Here is a 17,508-nt window from a genome sequence, read left to right on the forward strand (position 1 = left end):
CAACACTTGGTGCTACCAGTGTTGTTACTTTCAGTGTGTACCGGTTTTAGGTTGCATTTCCCTAATGCCCGATTATGTTCAGCATTTTAAAAAACGTGCTTATATGCCATTCATTTATGTTATTTGATGAAATGTCTTTTTAAGTGTCTCATCAATATTTTATTGCTTCCTGCTTTATTTTTTATTTATGTATTTTTTGAGACAGAGTATCTCTCCGTTGCCTCAGCCCCCCCGAGTAGCTGTGACTACAGGCGTGTGCCACCACACCTAGCTAATTTTTGTATTTTTAGTAAAGACAGGGTTTCCCCATGTTGGCCAGGCTGGTTTTGAACTTCAGACCTCAGGTGATCTGCCCACCTTGGCCTTCCAAAGTGCTGGGATTACAGGCATGAGCCACCGCACCCAGCCTTTTGTTTTCTTATTGTATTTTGAGAAATCTCATGATATGACTACCATATCTTTTATCATATATGGGATTTGCAAACATTTTTCTCCCAGCTCATGGCTTCAATTTTCATTTTTATAACAGTGCCTTTAAAAAGCAGAAGTTCTTGATTTTGATGAAGTCCATTTGATCATTTTGTTTCTTTGTTTATGCTTAATGCTTTTGTTGTCATATTGAAGGAATGCTTTGCCTAACCCAAGGTCACAAGGATCTCCTATGTTTCTTCTAGAAGTGTTATAGGATTTGATTTTCCTTTTTGGCCTATGATCAATTTTGAGTTCATGTTTTGCATATGATGAAAAAGCTATCCATTTTCCACTGAATTGCCTTTGCATCTTTGTCAAAAATCAGCTGATCATGGATGTGTGGTTCTATTTCTGGATTCTATTGGATTCCATTGATCTGCCCATCTATCTTGATGTCAGTTCCACATTGTCTGAATTACTGTAGCTTAATAATAAAATTTGAAAACACGGCCAGGCGCGGTGGCTCAAGCCTGTAATCCCAGCACTTTGGGAGGCCGAGACGGGCGGATCACGAGGTCAGGAGATCGAGACCATCCTGGCTAACACGGTGAAACCCCGTCTCTACTAAAAAATACAAAAAACTAGCCGGGCGAGGTGGCGGGCGCCTGTAGTCCCAGCTACTCGGGAGGCTGAGACAGGAGAATGGCGTGAACCCGGGAGGCGGAGCTTGCAGTGAGCTGAGATCCGGCCACTGCACTCCAGCCTGGGCGGCAGAGCAAGACTCCGTCTCAAAAAAAAAAAAAAAAAAAATTGAAAACACTTAAGTGACATGTTTTCCAACTTTATTTTTCAACGTTGTTTTATCTGCTTTCAGTCCTCCATCTTTCCCTGTGAATTTTATAATTTGCTTGTTGACTTGTACAAAGCCTACTGCAATTAGGCTTAGATTAGGATTGTGTGATTTCTAAACATCAGTTTGGAGAGAATAGACATGTTAGCAATATTGAGTCTTCCAACCCATGAGCAAGGCAAGTTTCTCATTTCTTTTAGGTTTTTATTAGTTAATCTCAGCATACTTTTGTAGTTTTTGGTATACACGTCTGGCATAAATTTTGTCAGATTTATCCTTAAGTATATCCTATTTTGTGCTATTATAAGTTGTGTTGCTTTTTAATTTCAATTTCTGATTAATTATTGCTAGCATATGGAAATATAATGCAGGGTTTTTTTTTTTTGTTTGTTTGTTTTTTTGTATCTCAGCCTTGTATCTTGCAAACTTGCTAAAATCACTTGTTCTAGTAGCTGTGTTTCTAGTTCCATGTCTGCTAATAAAGACAAATTTTCTTTCTTTCCCGTTTGGATAGCTTTTTTTTTTCCTTGCCTTATTGCACTGACTTGGTTAGAAGTAGTGAAAACAGACGTCCTTGTCTGGTTCCTGATCTTAGGCGAAAGCACGAAGGCTCCCATCTTTAAATGTGATATTAGCTGTAGGCTTTTCATAGGTGTCCTTTAACAGGTGAAGAAGGTTTCTTTTATTCCTAGTTTGTTGTGTTTATATCAGGAATAGATGTTGGATTCTGTCAAGTGCTTTTTTATATCTTTTAGATGATCATATGGTTTTGTTAATATTGGGATTAATTTTTGAATGTTGAAACAATCTTGTGTTACTGGGATAAACTCCACTTGGTCATGATGTATTTCCTGTTTTGTCTAGTATTGGATGCAATTTGTTAAAATAGTTTTAGAATGGCTCATCTCCATTCATGAGAGACATTGGTCTGTATTCTTCCTATTTTGTAATACCTTTGTCTCATTTTGGTTTTAGATAATTCTGGTCTCAAAGAATGAGTTGAGAAACATACCTACCTTTGCAATTTTCTGGAACAGATGTTGTACAATTGGTATTATTTCTTCCTTTAATGTTTGGTGAAGCCATCCGAGACTGGAGTGGCTTTATACTACAACTGTAATTTCATTAATAGGTAGTGAACAATTCAAATTACATATTTCTTTTTGAGTTAGCTTTGGTAGCTTGTGTCTTTCAAGGAATTTGTTCATTTCCTAGTCATCAAATTTAGTGGTGTAAAGTTGTTTATAACAGCCTCTTATTTTTCTTTTAATAACTATAAAATCTGTAGTGATACCATTGCTCTCATTTCTGAGATTAGTAGCTTGTGCCTTTTTTTTCTTTTCTGATCAGTATGACTAGATGTTGATAAATTTTATTGCTCTTTCTCAAAACCAGCTTATGGTTTCATTGATTTTCACTATTGTTTTTCTTTCCACAACATTGATTTCTGCTTTGATCTTTATTATTTCTTTTTTCTCATTACTTTTCATTTATTTTTTTCAGTTTTTGGTGTAACCAGCCATGATCCCTAGTGTACTGAACAAAAGAGGACGGGAATAAAAGACAAAGACAAAAGAGTATATTTGCAAGAAGGGGTCAGGGGGCACCTTGCCTCTAGTGGGTAAGGGCCCCGAGCTTTTGCAGTCTTCCATATTTATTAGGTAAAAGAGATAGCAAGAAAAGGAGGGGTGATTGTTGGGTAATTGTTGGTCTGCCATTTGGTTCACAGCAGGCTTGCAAGACTGCATTCTTTGAACAATAGGCGCTAGATTTCCCAGTAGATAACTTCAAGGAGCCAGGTGCCAGGGAGTGATGGCCCTCAGCAAATCTTTTGGTGGCACATGCAGTGTGAGTTTGCCCACATCCTGCATTCATGATAAACAGTTTGCTGTTTGATCATATAGCTTCCAGTGGAATGCTGAGTTGGTCATGATCCCTTTGCCAGCTCTCTACATTTTGGGTATTTTTAAAGATTTTTTTTAAGGTGAAGCTGAAGTAATTGATTTGAAGCTTTTCTTGGTTTTTAATATAGGTGTTTACCACCATAAAAATTTCTCTAAGTATTGATTTAGTGGCATCAATAAATTTTAATATTCTTTGCGTTTTTATTCGGTTCAAAATACATTCTACAGCACTTTGGGAGGCCGAGACGGGTGGATCATGAGGTCAGGAGATCGAGACCATCCTGGCTAACACCGTGAAACCCCGTCTCTACTAAAAAAATACAAAAAACTAGCTGGGCGAGGTGGCGGGCGCCTGTAGTCCCAGCTACTCGGGAGGCTGAGGCAGGAGAATGGCGTAAACCCGGGAGGCGGAGCTTGCAGTGAGCTGAGATCCGGCCACTGCACTCCAGCCTGGGCGATAGAGCGAGACTCCGTCTCAAAAAAAAAAAAAAAAAAAAAAAAAAAAAAAAAAAAAAAAAAAAAAAAAAAAAAAAACAAAATACATTCTAATTTTCCTTTTGATTTCTTTTTTGACTCATGAATTATTTGAAAGTGTGTAATTTTTAGTTTCCAATTTTGATGATTTCCAAAGATCTTTATGTTATTGACTTCCAATTGAATCTCACCATAGTCAGATAACATATTTTTAATGACTTGCATTCTTTTAAAATATTGAGATTTATTTCATGCCCCTAAATATGAGCTATCTCAGGAAATGTCCCATGATCACTTGAAAAGAATATATATTCTGCTGTTTTGGGGTGTAATGTTCTGTAAATATGAATTCCGTGAAGTTGATTGCTAGTGTTGTTCAGGTCTTCTACGTAATTACTGATGTTGTGTCTACCTGTTCTAGCAATTGTTGAGAGATGAGTGTTGACATGTCCAACTATAATTGTTGAGAGGTCCAGCTCTAGGTCAAAATCCAAGTGTGATCCCATAGGCCTGACCATAGGCAACTACCAGGCAGCCTTCATGGGGGAGATGGGGGAAAGCTGCCCTTCTCACAGATTTGGTGCACAGCCAGGGCATTACAGTGTCTGGTGGGAGCTGCAGTCAAGGACTCAGGCCCTGGAGTCAGGCCATACTTTTATGCATCTCTACATTCCGAGCTCAGACAGCTCCACTCAGAGCTCTCCTTATAAGGGGAGCAGAGACCTTCTGTTCAGAAGCCTCTGAAGAGACTTTCTTACCAGGATCCTTGAAGACACTTTCTTGCACTCAAGCTCAGCACTCAGTACTTTCCCACTTCTAGTCCTTCCCTCCCCTCCCATCCCTCCTGTCCCTCCCGTCTCTCTTTCTCTCTCTCTCTCTCTCAATTTGACAAAGGAGCTGAGTGGTCCATTAAGCACAATGCCTTTTTGGAAAAACAAAAAGCCTGAAAGTCCTTCAAGGGCATGCCTAGAGGTGCTGGTGGTTCATTTGCAAGAGTCTGAGGGTACCAAAGGGCACTTGCCAACCATGCCACCGGGTCTCTGGGAGGTGCCAGTGAACCCCACAGGGCACCCTTAGAGTGTGCTAATGCGTTGTTTACAGAAGCTTTTCGTTTCCAAGGGAGATCATTGGTCCTCAGCTAGGTACTGCTTGTGGTCCAACAGATCTGGCAGGTTTGGTACACTGTGACAAGACCCATGCCATTGAAAAACACATCTGGACGCCCCTCACAGAGGCTATAGTAGCCCCGCAAGTCACCCTCCTGGCCCTCTGGGTCTACAATGAGGGGTTGGGGGAGGCAGAGGATGAGACTGTTCACTGGACTCAGATTTCAGGGATTTTTATGCTACTACTGTTAGTTATCAAGCCCAAGTAAACCTCCTCAGGCCAGCTCAGTCACTCCCAGATATAATCCAGCGATTTTAACAAATCCCTAAGGCATGGAAAAAGTGGCTGCTTCCGAGAAAACAATGATTGCAGAAGCAGTGAGGCAAAGATGACTATCAGGCGCCCTCTCCTGGACTATCTAGGCAATGGCATTTCCAAAGAGCTCTCTGAGCCTGATTATTCAATTAGAGGAGGAGATTGAAGCGTTCCCCACCAAGATACCAGACCATAGGGGGCCCAGCAGGCAGCTGACAAGGGTTTGCATGGTGATAGCCCCTATGACTGATTCAAGCATTATGCTTGTTGTCGTCCCTCCCAGTGACTCGAGGTGAGCTGAAGAGCCTCACCATCCTCTCCCCAGATGGCTAGACTTTTACAGATTATCCAGACTAGGGGTTAGACCAAGGTCCCTCTGTCCCCAAGGATGACTAGAAGTCCTAGCCAATGTCAGAGTTCAGTGAAAAGGTGGGGAAAAATGTCCTTCTTGGCCATTTTGAACATCTGTGCACTGGTGCCTCTGATCCCCACAATCCCTGGCACCAGGATGAGGGGAAAACAGATAATGTTCTCTGGCTTAGGGTCTGAGACCACCACCACCTGCTCTGGCTCTGGGAAGGGACCTTTGGGCCCCTAGAAGCCTTTATGTTACGGATCCCATGACTGCATGTGTTCTTGGTATAGATGTGTTGTCTATACGTGCCCCCATTGGCCTTCACTCTCAATCCCTGATGGAAATTGCTGCACTTAGGGTCACCTTAGTGGGACATGGGAAAGGCTGTGAATGTACCCAACTACTGTCACCCAGGACATTGTATCCCCACCTGCTTTAGGGAGAAAAAAAACTGCTGTCATTATGTCACCAAAACATCAGTAATTCCATCTAGTTCACTGCACAGGAAGCCAATCAATGAGACAATGAGTATTGCAAAGATGAATGAAGGCTTTATTTGGGTGCTGCAGCTGAGGAGATGGGAGATCAGTCTCAAATCCATCTCCCTGACCAACTAAAATTAGGGGTTTGTATAGCAGGGAAGAAATGTAACCATGTGTGGGGAAACAGGAATTAGGGAGAGGTGAGGAAGAGGAATTGGTCAACAGGAAGCAGGTGGTTGCTTAGGCCATCATGATGGGTGACGAGTCGGGTTTCTCATTGTCCAGATGTGTAGACCTGGTGGGTTTCAACTGCCAGATACTATCTGGAAGGACTGATAGTTGGCTTCCTGAGAAAGGAACTCAGATGACTGTAATTTTCTTGAATTTTAAAACTGTGAGGGTTAATTTATATGCTTTTTCAAAAGAAACCAAAAATATTAGTTCTATGGGACAATTGGGCTGGTTTCAATGGCTAAGCTTGAGGCAAAGTTCCTGAGAAACTGTTCCTCCATACAGTAGCTCTGACCTGTGCACATGGCCTCAGGTACCTTGTGACCCTCTGTCTATTATAGGTGGCTCAAGGCTGTGGTGCCATTCTTTGCATTGGCAGTACTTGACATTTTGATTCTTACACAGGCTACTGGAGGGAACTTGGTATGAGACGGTTGATATCATCAATGCCTTTTTCAGCATCCTGCCGCATGGAGAAGTCCAGGATCAACTTGCCTTTATGTGGAATGGGTTGCAATGCACCTTTAATGTCCTTCCACAAAGCGACCTAAATTCCCCATGTAGCTGCCATCAATGAATAGGTTATGCTCTGGGGAGAGTTGCATGCCTGGAGGAAGCACTAGCCTTGCACTCTATTGATGACATCCTCCTGGTGAACCCAAGCAAAGACATTGCCAAATAAGGACAGCGTGCTTGAGGACAGATGGCTCTCAAGCAGCAACCCGACTGCACCATTAACACACAGGGACCCCAAGTGAAGTTCCTGGTTGTAATCTGGGCAAGTGGCACCACATCTCATTTAGAGGAGATGACTGCCAAGCTTCTGACTGTCTCTGCCCCAGCAAATAAAAAGGATGCCCAGTGATTTGTGGGCTTATTCATCTACTGTTACTGTCACATTCCCCTTGTGGGGATTTTGATGGGACCCAACTAAGAGGTTACTAGAAAAAGCTGCTATATTTGAATGGTACCCATTCAACAGGCTACCACAGCCATCCAAGCACCCTTCCCCTGGACCCCATGGGTCCACATTTGCCATTCAATTTACAGGTCTCAACAACATTTCAGTTCCTTTACTGTTGCTCAGAGTAGAAAAATACTTCAGACACTTGTTGGGGTTTTCAACTTACAAGATCCTGGAGTCAGCGGAAAGGCACATACACTTTGAGAAACAATTATTGTCCTGTTATTGGGCCTATGTAGATATGCATGAATACATGACCCATGGCTGTGATATTGTTTTATGATCCCAAATTCCAATCATGTTATGAGTGAGCAGAGGCCTCAAATCTCCAGGTGGGGGTGGCTTAGGAGTATTCTCTAGTGAATGAAAATGTTCTATACAGAAGCAGGTAAAACCCAGCCCAGCTGGGGCCTTCAACTCCATGTCAAGGACTCAGGAGTGTCGCCCCCCTCCCAGGCATGTCGTCCAATGAGCCACTGCCTTCACTTGCCCAGTGGGAGCTCAGATACAAGGACCTTCCGGGCCACACATAAGCCTGGTTCATTGATGGTGTCTCTTGATTAACATTTACTAGGCTAGAATAAGGTGCACCTGTTATCCAGCCTGAGATATATCTATCCCTTGGCAAGCTCAGCATAAATGTGCAAAGCTTTATAAAGTATGGTTGGCTACCCAGGCTCCCTCAACAAAGGAGCCCTGCTATATTTTCACTGACTCATGGGCTGTAGTTAATGGTCTGAACATTTGATTGGGCTACTGGCAAAACTTGTACTGACATATGAAACACATCCCTCTCTTGGGATGAGACATTTGGATAAAATTCAATTCTACTCCTAATAAGCTCTTTGTTATCCTTGTGGTTGCTCACCAGAGAGCTGCCTATGTTGACAAAGGCAATGAGCCAACCAAGGCAATGAGCAGACCATGCCTGTCAGCTAAACAGGGAGAATGATCTGTCATCTGCCCCAGAGATAACAGATATTCAACTCATTGACTCCTGGATCCATGAGAGGAAGGGCCCTGGGAATCAAGATGCCATCCTTGCCTGGATCTATATGCATGAACTATTATCTTCAAAAGATGCCAACACAGCATGAAAGAGATAATCCACCTGCCAGACCCTGACCAAGGCTAAACATTCTGCTCAGGGACAGATCCTTCAGGTAAAAAGGCCAGGATGTTCTTTGCAGGTTGATCACACTAGTCCCCTCATCCCATCCAGAGCGTTCAGGTGGATCCTAAATGTAGTTGATGAGTTCTCTGTATTTGGACTAGTCATCCCCATGTATTTTACTGACTCAGGCAACACTCTTTATTCCCTCCAAAACCATATTTGTTTCTTTCTCTGGCTTCCTGAATACATTGTATCTAATAATGGCCCAAATGATACATTTGCAGCCCAAACTATACATGGGTCAAATCATGGGGCATGATGGGTTCTCCATCCTCTTTAACATCTACAAGCCACAGCAGCGATTGCATATTTTAACAGGAAAAGATCAGGTTGAAGTGGCTAATGGAAATGGACAATATAATCCCAGCCTGGCTACATGTCTCAGGTGAGCAATTTGGGGTCTCACTGTGGCAATTCTCTAAGTGTACTTCTCATTTGTGCTGTATGATTGATTGGGCTGTCTGTCTCTTTCCCTCAGTTGCCCACCCCTCTTTTAAAATTATTGACAAATCAGTTTCCATGGTGGATCATGCAAGTTTCCTCCATCCTTTTTGAGCCCTTCCTGAAGACCCAAATCAGTGGTAAATCAGGAAGGCTACTAAACAGCACAGACTGGGTGGCATGAACTTGCTTCTCCATTTACTCCCCAGGTGCAGTGCCTGAATTTTTGCCTACAAGGGCTTCAAAGATAATAACCATCACTTCAATGTCTCAACATTTTCCCTAAGGTGGCCCTGCTGCTTTGCTCTGTGTAGCCCCATTGGACACATGCCAAATATCAAGTAGAAACTTTTATGGAACCACAGGAGAAACCAAGCCAGAATATTTAGGTTCATCATTCTAGGGAGTGAATTAAGGGCACTACTCTTGCTCATGGCATGAGACAGACTGCCCATGTCACAGTCAATGAGGAGTCTCCCCAACTGATAAGACATGAGCACCTTTGGTCCTGCAAACTCAGTATGGGGCAAGAAGTGGTGGGGATCTAACCTCTCTCCTCTCTCTCATGGGTAGTCTGTGTGACTCTGGCCTTACCAAATTCATTGGTAGGCCTGAATCTGGCAGCTGCCATCATGCTGAACTTGACTAGTAGTTGGATATGCCACTCATTGCTTGACCCCATAGGTAAACCTTTGGCTGCCACGCCACTGAATAGCACGAGTGGACATTTCTCCAACTATGGAGCTTTCTGGCATTTCAGGTGCCCTAACACACCTGGACCCAATGTGTTACCTGATATGCAAACCCTGGTACTGTAGGAATGAAATGACTTCCTAGTTGTCAACTCAATGCTGTTCCACATGGGAGCAACTGAGAAGAGGAGCCTGGGTCTGTTACTGGGCTATTTTGGCCTTGATGGTGGTGACCCTCTCCCCTCCCCTCCCTTACCCTCCCCTTTCCCCTCCCTCCTCTCCCCTCCCCTCCCCTCCTGTCCCCTCCTCTCCTCTTGTCTCCTCTCCTCTCCTTGTCCAGACTCTTCAGTTCCACTTAGGGACTCTGCCCACCACCTACCAAGAAGGACTTCTAGGGGGTTGAACCTCATGGTAGTCAATGACTCTTACACTCCCAAACTGGTGTATACCCTTTTAGAGGATTATTTCTTTTCTAAACACCAGGCCTTTACCTTCCTTTTTGATTGCATTGTAATCTGCACAAATGGGGCATTAATAAGAAATTTTGAAATATTCCAAACAACCCCTCCCAAGGAGCATGTTGCATCGGGCTGAATAAGGCATGAACTCCAGAACCAAGCTCCCCCTTGTTACTTGGAGGGTTTGCTGGATGAGGGACATTGCTGACCCTCTTTGCTCATGTGTTTGCACTGGGTGATTTTTTCCACTGCTGGGGTCCCTCAATGAGAAAATGTTGTGCACCCATCTCTTACCATCACTAAAATCATTAACAACACTACCTTAGTTCTGGAGACACAACAGATCAGCCTCAGCTCTTTGGTTTGAGTATTTTAGCAGCTGCATAGCCCTGGACTTCCTGCTGGCCAGCCAAGGAGAGTCTGTGCCACTGTCAACACCTCGTGGTGCACCTGGATCAATGAACCTGACAAAGTAGAAGAGTCCAGTTCTCTAAAGCAGACTGTGCTGACCTTTGAAACATCTTATCCTGGATTGGCAATGTTGGGGATTCATGGCTATGTTTAATCTTCCAAGAAGTCCTCATCATCCTATTTGGAAAAATTTCAATTATGAACCTGGTCCATTGCTGGCTCAGACTAATTACTGGGCTATTGTCATAGTCCCACAAAATCCATTTATTTAGGACTATGATAGGGTAGGCTTTGTTTCTTTCAAGCATCCTGAAAAATTAAGAGGTGAAGTTGAGCAGTACAACTTCAGGACAAAATCCTAAATGTGATCGTTCAGGCCCAACCATATGCAATTATAGAGATTCTACTCTTGGGGGAGATCCGCCCTTCTCCCACCAGACTTCATAGCTAGTGCTTTGTGATCTCGGGAGTGAGGCACCGTCAAAGGCTTAGGACCCTCTGGGCCAGCCATGCCCTGTGCCTACCTGTATTTCTAGCTCTGTCCCCTCCATTCAGAGGCCTCCTTATGGGGCAGCGGCTCAGCTGGGACACTGCCAAGACCTCCTTATTAGGGGGCCTGGAGATACTTTTCTCCACTCTGTCTCAGTACTCAGTACTTTTCCATTATTAGCTCTTTCCCGTCCCCCAGACTCTAGCTGCAATCTCCCTCTCTCCCCTGCCACCACAAATGAATAAAAGCCTGGCTGTTACTCTCGTATTTGGCTCACTGTCTTAGTGGACCACCTCAACACCTGGCAACTCTCTCTAACAATTGTGGACTTTTTATCTTCACAGTTACATTTGGTTTTACTTCATGTATTTTGAATCTCTCTTATTAGGAGAGGAATAAAAATGTGGGATTGCTATGTACTCTTGATGATTTGACCCACTTTATCATGATGAAATAACCTTCTTCATTTCCAGTAATATTCTTCACTCTGAGATGTACTTTGTTAGATATTATTATAGTCACCCCAGCTTTCTTTTGATCAGAATTGTATGTTGTATATTTTACCTTCATTTACTTTTAACCTATTTTTGTGAATGCAAGGTGAATTTCTTGTAGACAGTATATATTTGGATCTTACTTTTAACCAGTCTGACAATTTCTGTTTTTTAATGGAATCAAGAATGAGTATAAGGAAGTGAATTTTTTTATAATGTTCTAGAATTTGTGGTGATAGCATCACGACTCTGAATATACTAAAAATCACTGCATTGCACATATTAAAAGGGTGCTTTTTAGTATGTGAATTATATCTCAATAAAACTATCATTTAAAAAATGAGACTGGGGACCTAAGGCACTACTGTAAGGAGGCATTCGATTTAAGGATTCTGCTCCCTTCCCCTTCCTCTCCCCTCCCCTTCCTCTCCCCTCCCCTTCCCTTTCCCCTTCCCCTCCCCTTCCCCTTCCCATTTCCCTTTCCCCTTCCTCTCCCCTTCACCTTCCCATTTCCCTTTCCCCTTCCCATTTTCCTTTCCTTTCCCTTTTTTCTTTTCTTTTCTATTTATTTATTTATTTATTTATTTATTTATTTATTTTGAGACACAGTTCTGCTCTTGTTTCCCAGGCTGGAGTGCAATGGAGTGATCTCTGCTCACTGCAAATTCTGCCTCCTAGGTTCAAGCAATTCTCATACCTCAGCCCCCCAAGTAGCTGCGAGTACAGGTGCCCACCACCACACTAGGCTAATTTTTGTATTTTTAGTAGAGACAGAGTTTCATCACGTTGGCCAGGGTGGTCTCGAACCCCTGACCTTAGGTGATCCGCCTGCCTCAGCCTCCGAAAGTGCTGGGGTTACAGGCATGAACCACCACACCGGACCCCTGCTTTCTCAACTTTTGTACCCTAGGCATCTGCTTGTCTCACCCTAATCCAGGCTCAAGTGATAATGCACTCGTTTTGGCTACTTTGAAGGGCATCTACTGGGGGACAGGTCTGGGAAACGTTTCTACTTCAGAAAGTCATTTGTTCTGTTCTCTTCTTCTGGACATCTTGGCCTGGACGTGAAATGCTTCCAGTTGCCGAGGCCCCTTGTGACCAACCTGAGGATGAAGTTGGGGCAGTGAATGATGGCAGAATGTGAGTCTCTGATGACATCATGGGCTGCTGAGTCAGTCTGAAGCCCGCCTTGCTTCTGAACCCCCCTGATAGAGGACGTAGCAATGTCCCCAGCCACCCGTTGTCTGAGTCAGGCAGTCTGCACGTGTTTCTGTCATGTGCAGCCCAGGGACAGGCACAGAACCGCTCAAACCGCAGCCCCGCGTCTCCAGTGCCAGTGGTGGAAAAGAGCTCAGGTGTCAGGAGTAAGGACGCCTGGCTCTGTATATGGGGTCAGGACTGCTACTAATTACTTGTGGCACACGTCATTTTCTTTTCAGGTGAGTCCCTGATACATGTAAGAGATAAAGACCCAAGGTTCCTCTCTACTCTGAAATGGGAATCGGTCACCCTCCCTTTGCGTGCTTGAAACAGAAAAGCCCAGGGTCCCAGCTTCTCTTGCCTCACCTCCAAAATCTCGTCTAACAGCCCAAGGCGTGGATGAGTCCTTTGCACCACCAGCTTCCCCTGGGTTTTGGCCTCCAGTTAATTTCAAGACACTTTCCCTTTCAGAATATTTTTTTTTTTGGAGTCCTCCTTGCAAGAGCAGGAGGCGAGCGCGCTCAAGCCAGCCCTGGGTCCCCCGCGGGGCCCTCGCGCGCGGTCACCTGCTCTTCCCGCGGCGGGGTGAGGCCCTGGAGAAGCCGGGGAGGGCGGGGGCTGGGGAAAGGGCGTCAGCCGACCCTGCCCCGGGTCCCCTACGCGGCCCTAGCATCTCCCAGGAGGCAGGGACTCACCCCGACCCCGGGTCCACCCTCGGCACCAACCCGTGCCCCGCCGCCGCCTGAGGTGGCCGCCGCCTGCGGTTGTGCCCTTTGAGAAGGAAGGCAGAATGTCCCCACGCCGGCGGGGCCGGGATAATAAGGTCTGTGGGTGTCTGCAGGACCGAATGGAAGCCCGCGGCACGCTCAGCCCCCAATGCTCTGGAGTCCTGTGTTCTTGTCCGTCTGCCCGCATTTCCACCTCCTCTCCTTGCACTCTCTTCTCAGACACCTGCCTGCTGACACCTGGCATCTCTTTTCTCAGAAAAGGTCCTGCTAAAACCAGCACTCCAAATCCACGTCTATGTGCAAGCACTTCTTGTCCCTCCTAATTCTTTTATTCAGTTCCACGTTGTCGAGCCCCTTTTTCCCCAGCACTGTTCCTGATGCTGAGGTGGGGCCACAGGGACTGACTTCAGAGAGTTTGCCTGGTTAGGTAGCTGCCAATCACAGGAGTAATGACATTGCAGTGATTGATGGGTTAGGCTGAGGAAGTGCAGGTGGGAAGGAGTGAAGTGGGGACCGTCTCCAGGGTAGGGACTGGAGAAGCCACTGAGGCAGAGATGTTGAAGTAAAGGCATAGATTATGTGCAAATTCCGTGCCATTTTATACCAGATACTTGAGCACCAGTGGATACTAGTATCTGTGGGAGGTCCTAGAACCAATCCCCAATGGATACTGAGGGACAGCTCTGTGTGTGTGTGTGTGTGTGTGTGTGTGTGTGTGTGTGTGTGTGTGTTATAAGAAATTGGCTCATGCAATTATGGAAACTGAGAAGTGCTAAGATCTGCAGTAAGCAAACTGGAGATTGAAGAAAGCTGGTGGAATAGTTTCAGCCTGAATCTGAAGGCCTGAGAACCTGGAGAACTGGTGGTGTAAGTTCCAGTCAGAGGGCAGGAGGAGACTGATGCTCCAATTCCAGTGTCAGACAGGTGAAATTCCCTCTTACTCAGACATTTTGTTGTACGCAGGCCTTTGGTTGACTGGAGGAGGGCCAACCACATTAAGGAGGGCAGTCAGCTTTATTTGGTGTACCAATTCAAAATGTCAATCTCACCCAGAAATACCCTCACAGGCATACCTAGCATAATGATGTTTCAAATGTCTGGGCACCCTGTGGCCCGGAAAAGTTGATACATAAAATTAACCATTGCACATTTTAAAATTATATTCTATCTGGCCTCTGGAGGATAGGACTCACTCTCTCACTCTGACATGGTATTGCTTTCCTAGTGTGCATTGATTTCTTGTTTAAAATAAAATAATCTCTTTTTAAAGGAAAAATGTTATGGAGTATTTGAGAAAACTATTTTACCTATATCTTCTTGGAGACCAAAAGACAATACTAGTAATTTTAAAGTATTTTTCTCAAGAGATAATTTTCTTAAATACAGAGGAAGACATTGACCAGAGTTTCCAGTCACTTGTCATTAAATTAAAAAACCTGGCACTCAGTATTTGCTTAGAACGGCTAACAGGCTTGTTGAAAAAAGAAAAGCCTTAAAAATTCCTCTCGGTAAGTTGAATTGATAGAAAATAAAAGCAGTATAGAGAATAGGAAAAAAGCCCTAGAGAACTTGAGAAATTTATGGCAATCAAATAATTACAATAACTGTATTTTGAATTATTTCCAAATTAACTACTTCTAAAATTCACTTACTAATCTGTGGTTATTCATGGTTTGGCATATACCTATTTATAAACTGTGACATTTTAACATTTAAAAGATTATGATAAGATCACTTTTAAGAGAGAGAGATATATATTATTTTAAATAAAAATTATATTTTTATATTTCAGAGTATTTGGAAATTTGAAAGCTTGCTGATTTTTATTTATTTTTACTTCACTTATTTATTTATGTTCATTTTATTTGGCAATGGTGCCACATTGAACATTTTTCTCTACAGAAACTTTTAAGGAATCCTTCTGTTGTTTAGTGTCATTATCTCCAAGAATGTAACAAACTCTCATCTTGTGCCTCCTAACAGGATACACTGAGAAGCACTAGCTTCTTCTGTGACATTCTTGCCAACATTCTCAGCACCTGAATGTAAGTGCAGAAACATAAGACAGCATTGAATTGAGGGATATTCTACCAAATAATTGACTGAAACTCTCCAAAAGAGGCAATGTCATAAAAGACAAGCACTGCGGAGGTGCCACAGGAGGATGTGTGATAACTAATTGCAACCTGCGAGTTTCTTTGGGTCCCTCAAAAGACCTGAATAAATACAAAAAAAGACATTCAAATGTCCAAGAAGGAAATAAAAAAAAGATTTGATTATGGTAGTTATCAAGACATGCATATGAAATGCACAGTGAAATACCACCACAAGTATATCAAAGTAGGGAAAATTAAAACTACTGACAACATCAAGAGTGGGCAATGATGTAGAACAACTGGAATTCTCCTACATTTTTGTTGGGAATAAATTAGTACAGACACTTAGAAATTGGCAATATCTACAAAAGCCTAATAGTGTTGAAGCAAACATTGCACTAAACAAAGTTAAGCATATCCTATAGTCTGAATGCTGTCTTCCACCAAAATGTATATATTGAAACCCAAAGTCCAATGTGTCAGTATTAAGAGGTGGAACCTTCGGGAGGTGATTAGGTCCTGAGGAACAAGCCCTCATAAATGGGATTGATGTCCTCATAAAAGAGGCCCCAGAGAACTACCTTGCCCCTCTGCCATGGGAGTATGCAGTGAGAAGGTGCCATCTATGAAGCAGAGAACAAGCCCTCACCAGACATCAAATTTAATGGCACTTTGATCTTGGACTTCCCAGCCTCTAAAACTGTAAGAAAAAAATTTATGTTGTTTATAAGCTACCAAATTTATGGTCTTTTGTTTAGCAGCCTGAACAGACTAAGACAGCCTATAAGGAAGTGTTTATTTAATGCTATTAATGTAGGGGAGAGAGACCAGAACATAGTCTGTGCTCAACTTCACTAAAACAAAGGACTGGAGAGTTTTCGAGAAGTGGGGTGGATATTAGGACATGTGGGTTTGCTATTTGGCCTTACCTAAAGGAAAAGTAAGTTTTCTCACATCTTCCTGGCAGAAGGTAGTTTTACAACTCCAAGCAAGGTGCCCACTGATATTAGTCTCCCACCCTCCCACAGAAACAGGGAAGTAAGACGCTGTCTTCCTTGTGATTTTTGAAACAGCTCCCAGGTCCTTAGGAAAGAGTCCTGCATTGAAAAATTGTCAGGAGGCTTTTAAAAAGATTTACATGTCCAAGGAACAGAGAAATCATTCACAATGACAAGTTTTCTAAAGTCAGTGCTCTGATAAAATGGCCATGTGGTTAGGTCATCTGGATTCCATAAGGACTGGGGTAAGAGGAAGATCAGGTGCCTAGAGGCAAGAAGAGACGTATTTAAAGTATAGTCAAACTGAGGGAAAGTTAAGGCTGCCTTAGTACGTAGGTATATTCTCTGGCCAAGTGTTATGGCTTGAATGTTTTTGTTTCAAATTCGTATGTTGAAACTCTAAACCCCAATTTGATGTTATTCAGAGATGGGGCCCTTGGGAGGTAATTTGAATTGTATGAGGTCTTGAGAATAGGACCCACCATGATGAGATTAATGCCCTTAAAAGAAGAGAGACTAACACACCGAGGAGATGCCATGTGAGGACACAGAGATGGCAGCTGTCCACATCCCAGTTAGAGGGTCCTCTCCAGAACCCAGACATGCTGGACCTCTGATTGCCAACTGCCAACCTCAAAAATGCAAACCAGGCTGGGCGCGGTGGCTCAAGCCTGTAATCCCAGCACTTTGGGAGGCCGAGACGGGTGGATCACGAGGTCAGGAGATCAAGACTATCCTGGCTAACACCGTGAAACCCCGTCTCTACTAAAAAATACAAAAAACTAGCTGGGCGAGGTGGCGGGCGCCTGTAGTCCCAGCTACTCAGGAGGCTGAGGCAGGAGAATGGCGTAAACCCGGGAGGCGGAGCTTGCAGTGAGCTGAGATCCGGCCACTGCACTCCAGCCTGGGTGATAGAGCGAGACTCCGTCTCAAAAAAAAAAAAAAAAAAAAAACAAACCAAATTTCTCTTATTTAAGCCACTGAGTCTGTGGTATTGTATTATGGCAGTAAGAGACGATGGAAGGAGAGTGGGGTAATTGACTAGGAGTCTGGAAATAACTCTGTATCTTCATTTGGTGGTAGTTACATGGATTAAAATTATTAGCTATTATTTTGAAAGTCACTAGGCATATACTTATGACTAGCATACTTTGTATAAGTTCTAATTCAATGAAAAAATAAAGTAAAATAAAAACATTTGGGGTACAGCTAAAATGGAACTTAATGGGAAAT

At 43.6% G+C, this 17,508-nt stretch overlaps 1 protein-coding gene across 2 annotated transcripts in view; it reads left to right on the plus strand.

The window, feature by feature from the left end:
• Positions 1 to 17,508, plus strand: part of SERPINB8 (serpin family B member 8) — a 54,903-nt gene that overhangs the window by 22,695 nt on the left and 14,700 nt on the right. Inside the window, exon 7 of one of the 2 annotated variants that reach the window (XM_030925806.1) lies at positions 15,165 to 16,009. The exons of the other annotated variant lie outside the window; for it this stretch is intronic. Coding sequence (XP_030781666.1) covers positions 15,165 to 15,224 — 60 coding nt within the window. The 3' untranslated portion in view covers positions 15,225 to 16,009. Of the gene's footprint in view, positions 1 to 15,164; positions 16,010 to 17,508 lie in introns of those variants that run through there. 2 annotated transcript variants of the gene reach the window in all.

The sequence above is a fragment of the Rhinopithecus roxellana genome, chromosome 21 (assembly GCF_007565055.1).
Source record: "Rhinopithecus roxellana isolate Shanxi Qingling chromosome 21, ASM756505v1, whole genome shotgun sequence".
NCBI classification, from domain to species: domain Eukaryota; kingdom Metazoa; phylum Chordata; class Mammalia; order Primates; family Cercopithecidae; genus Rhinopithecus; species Rhinopithecus roxellana.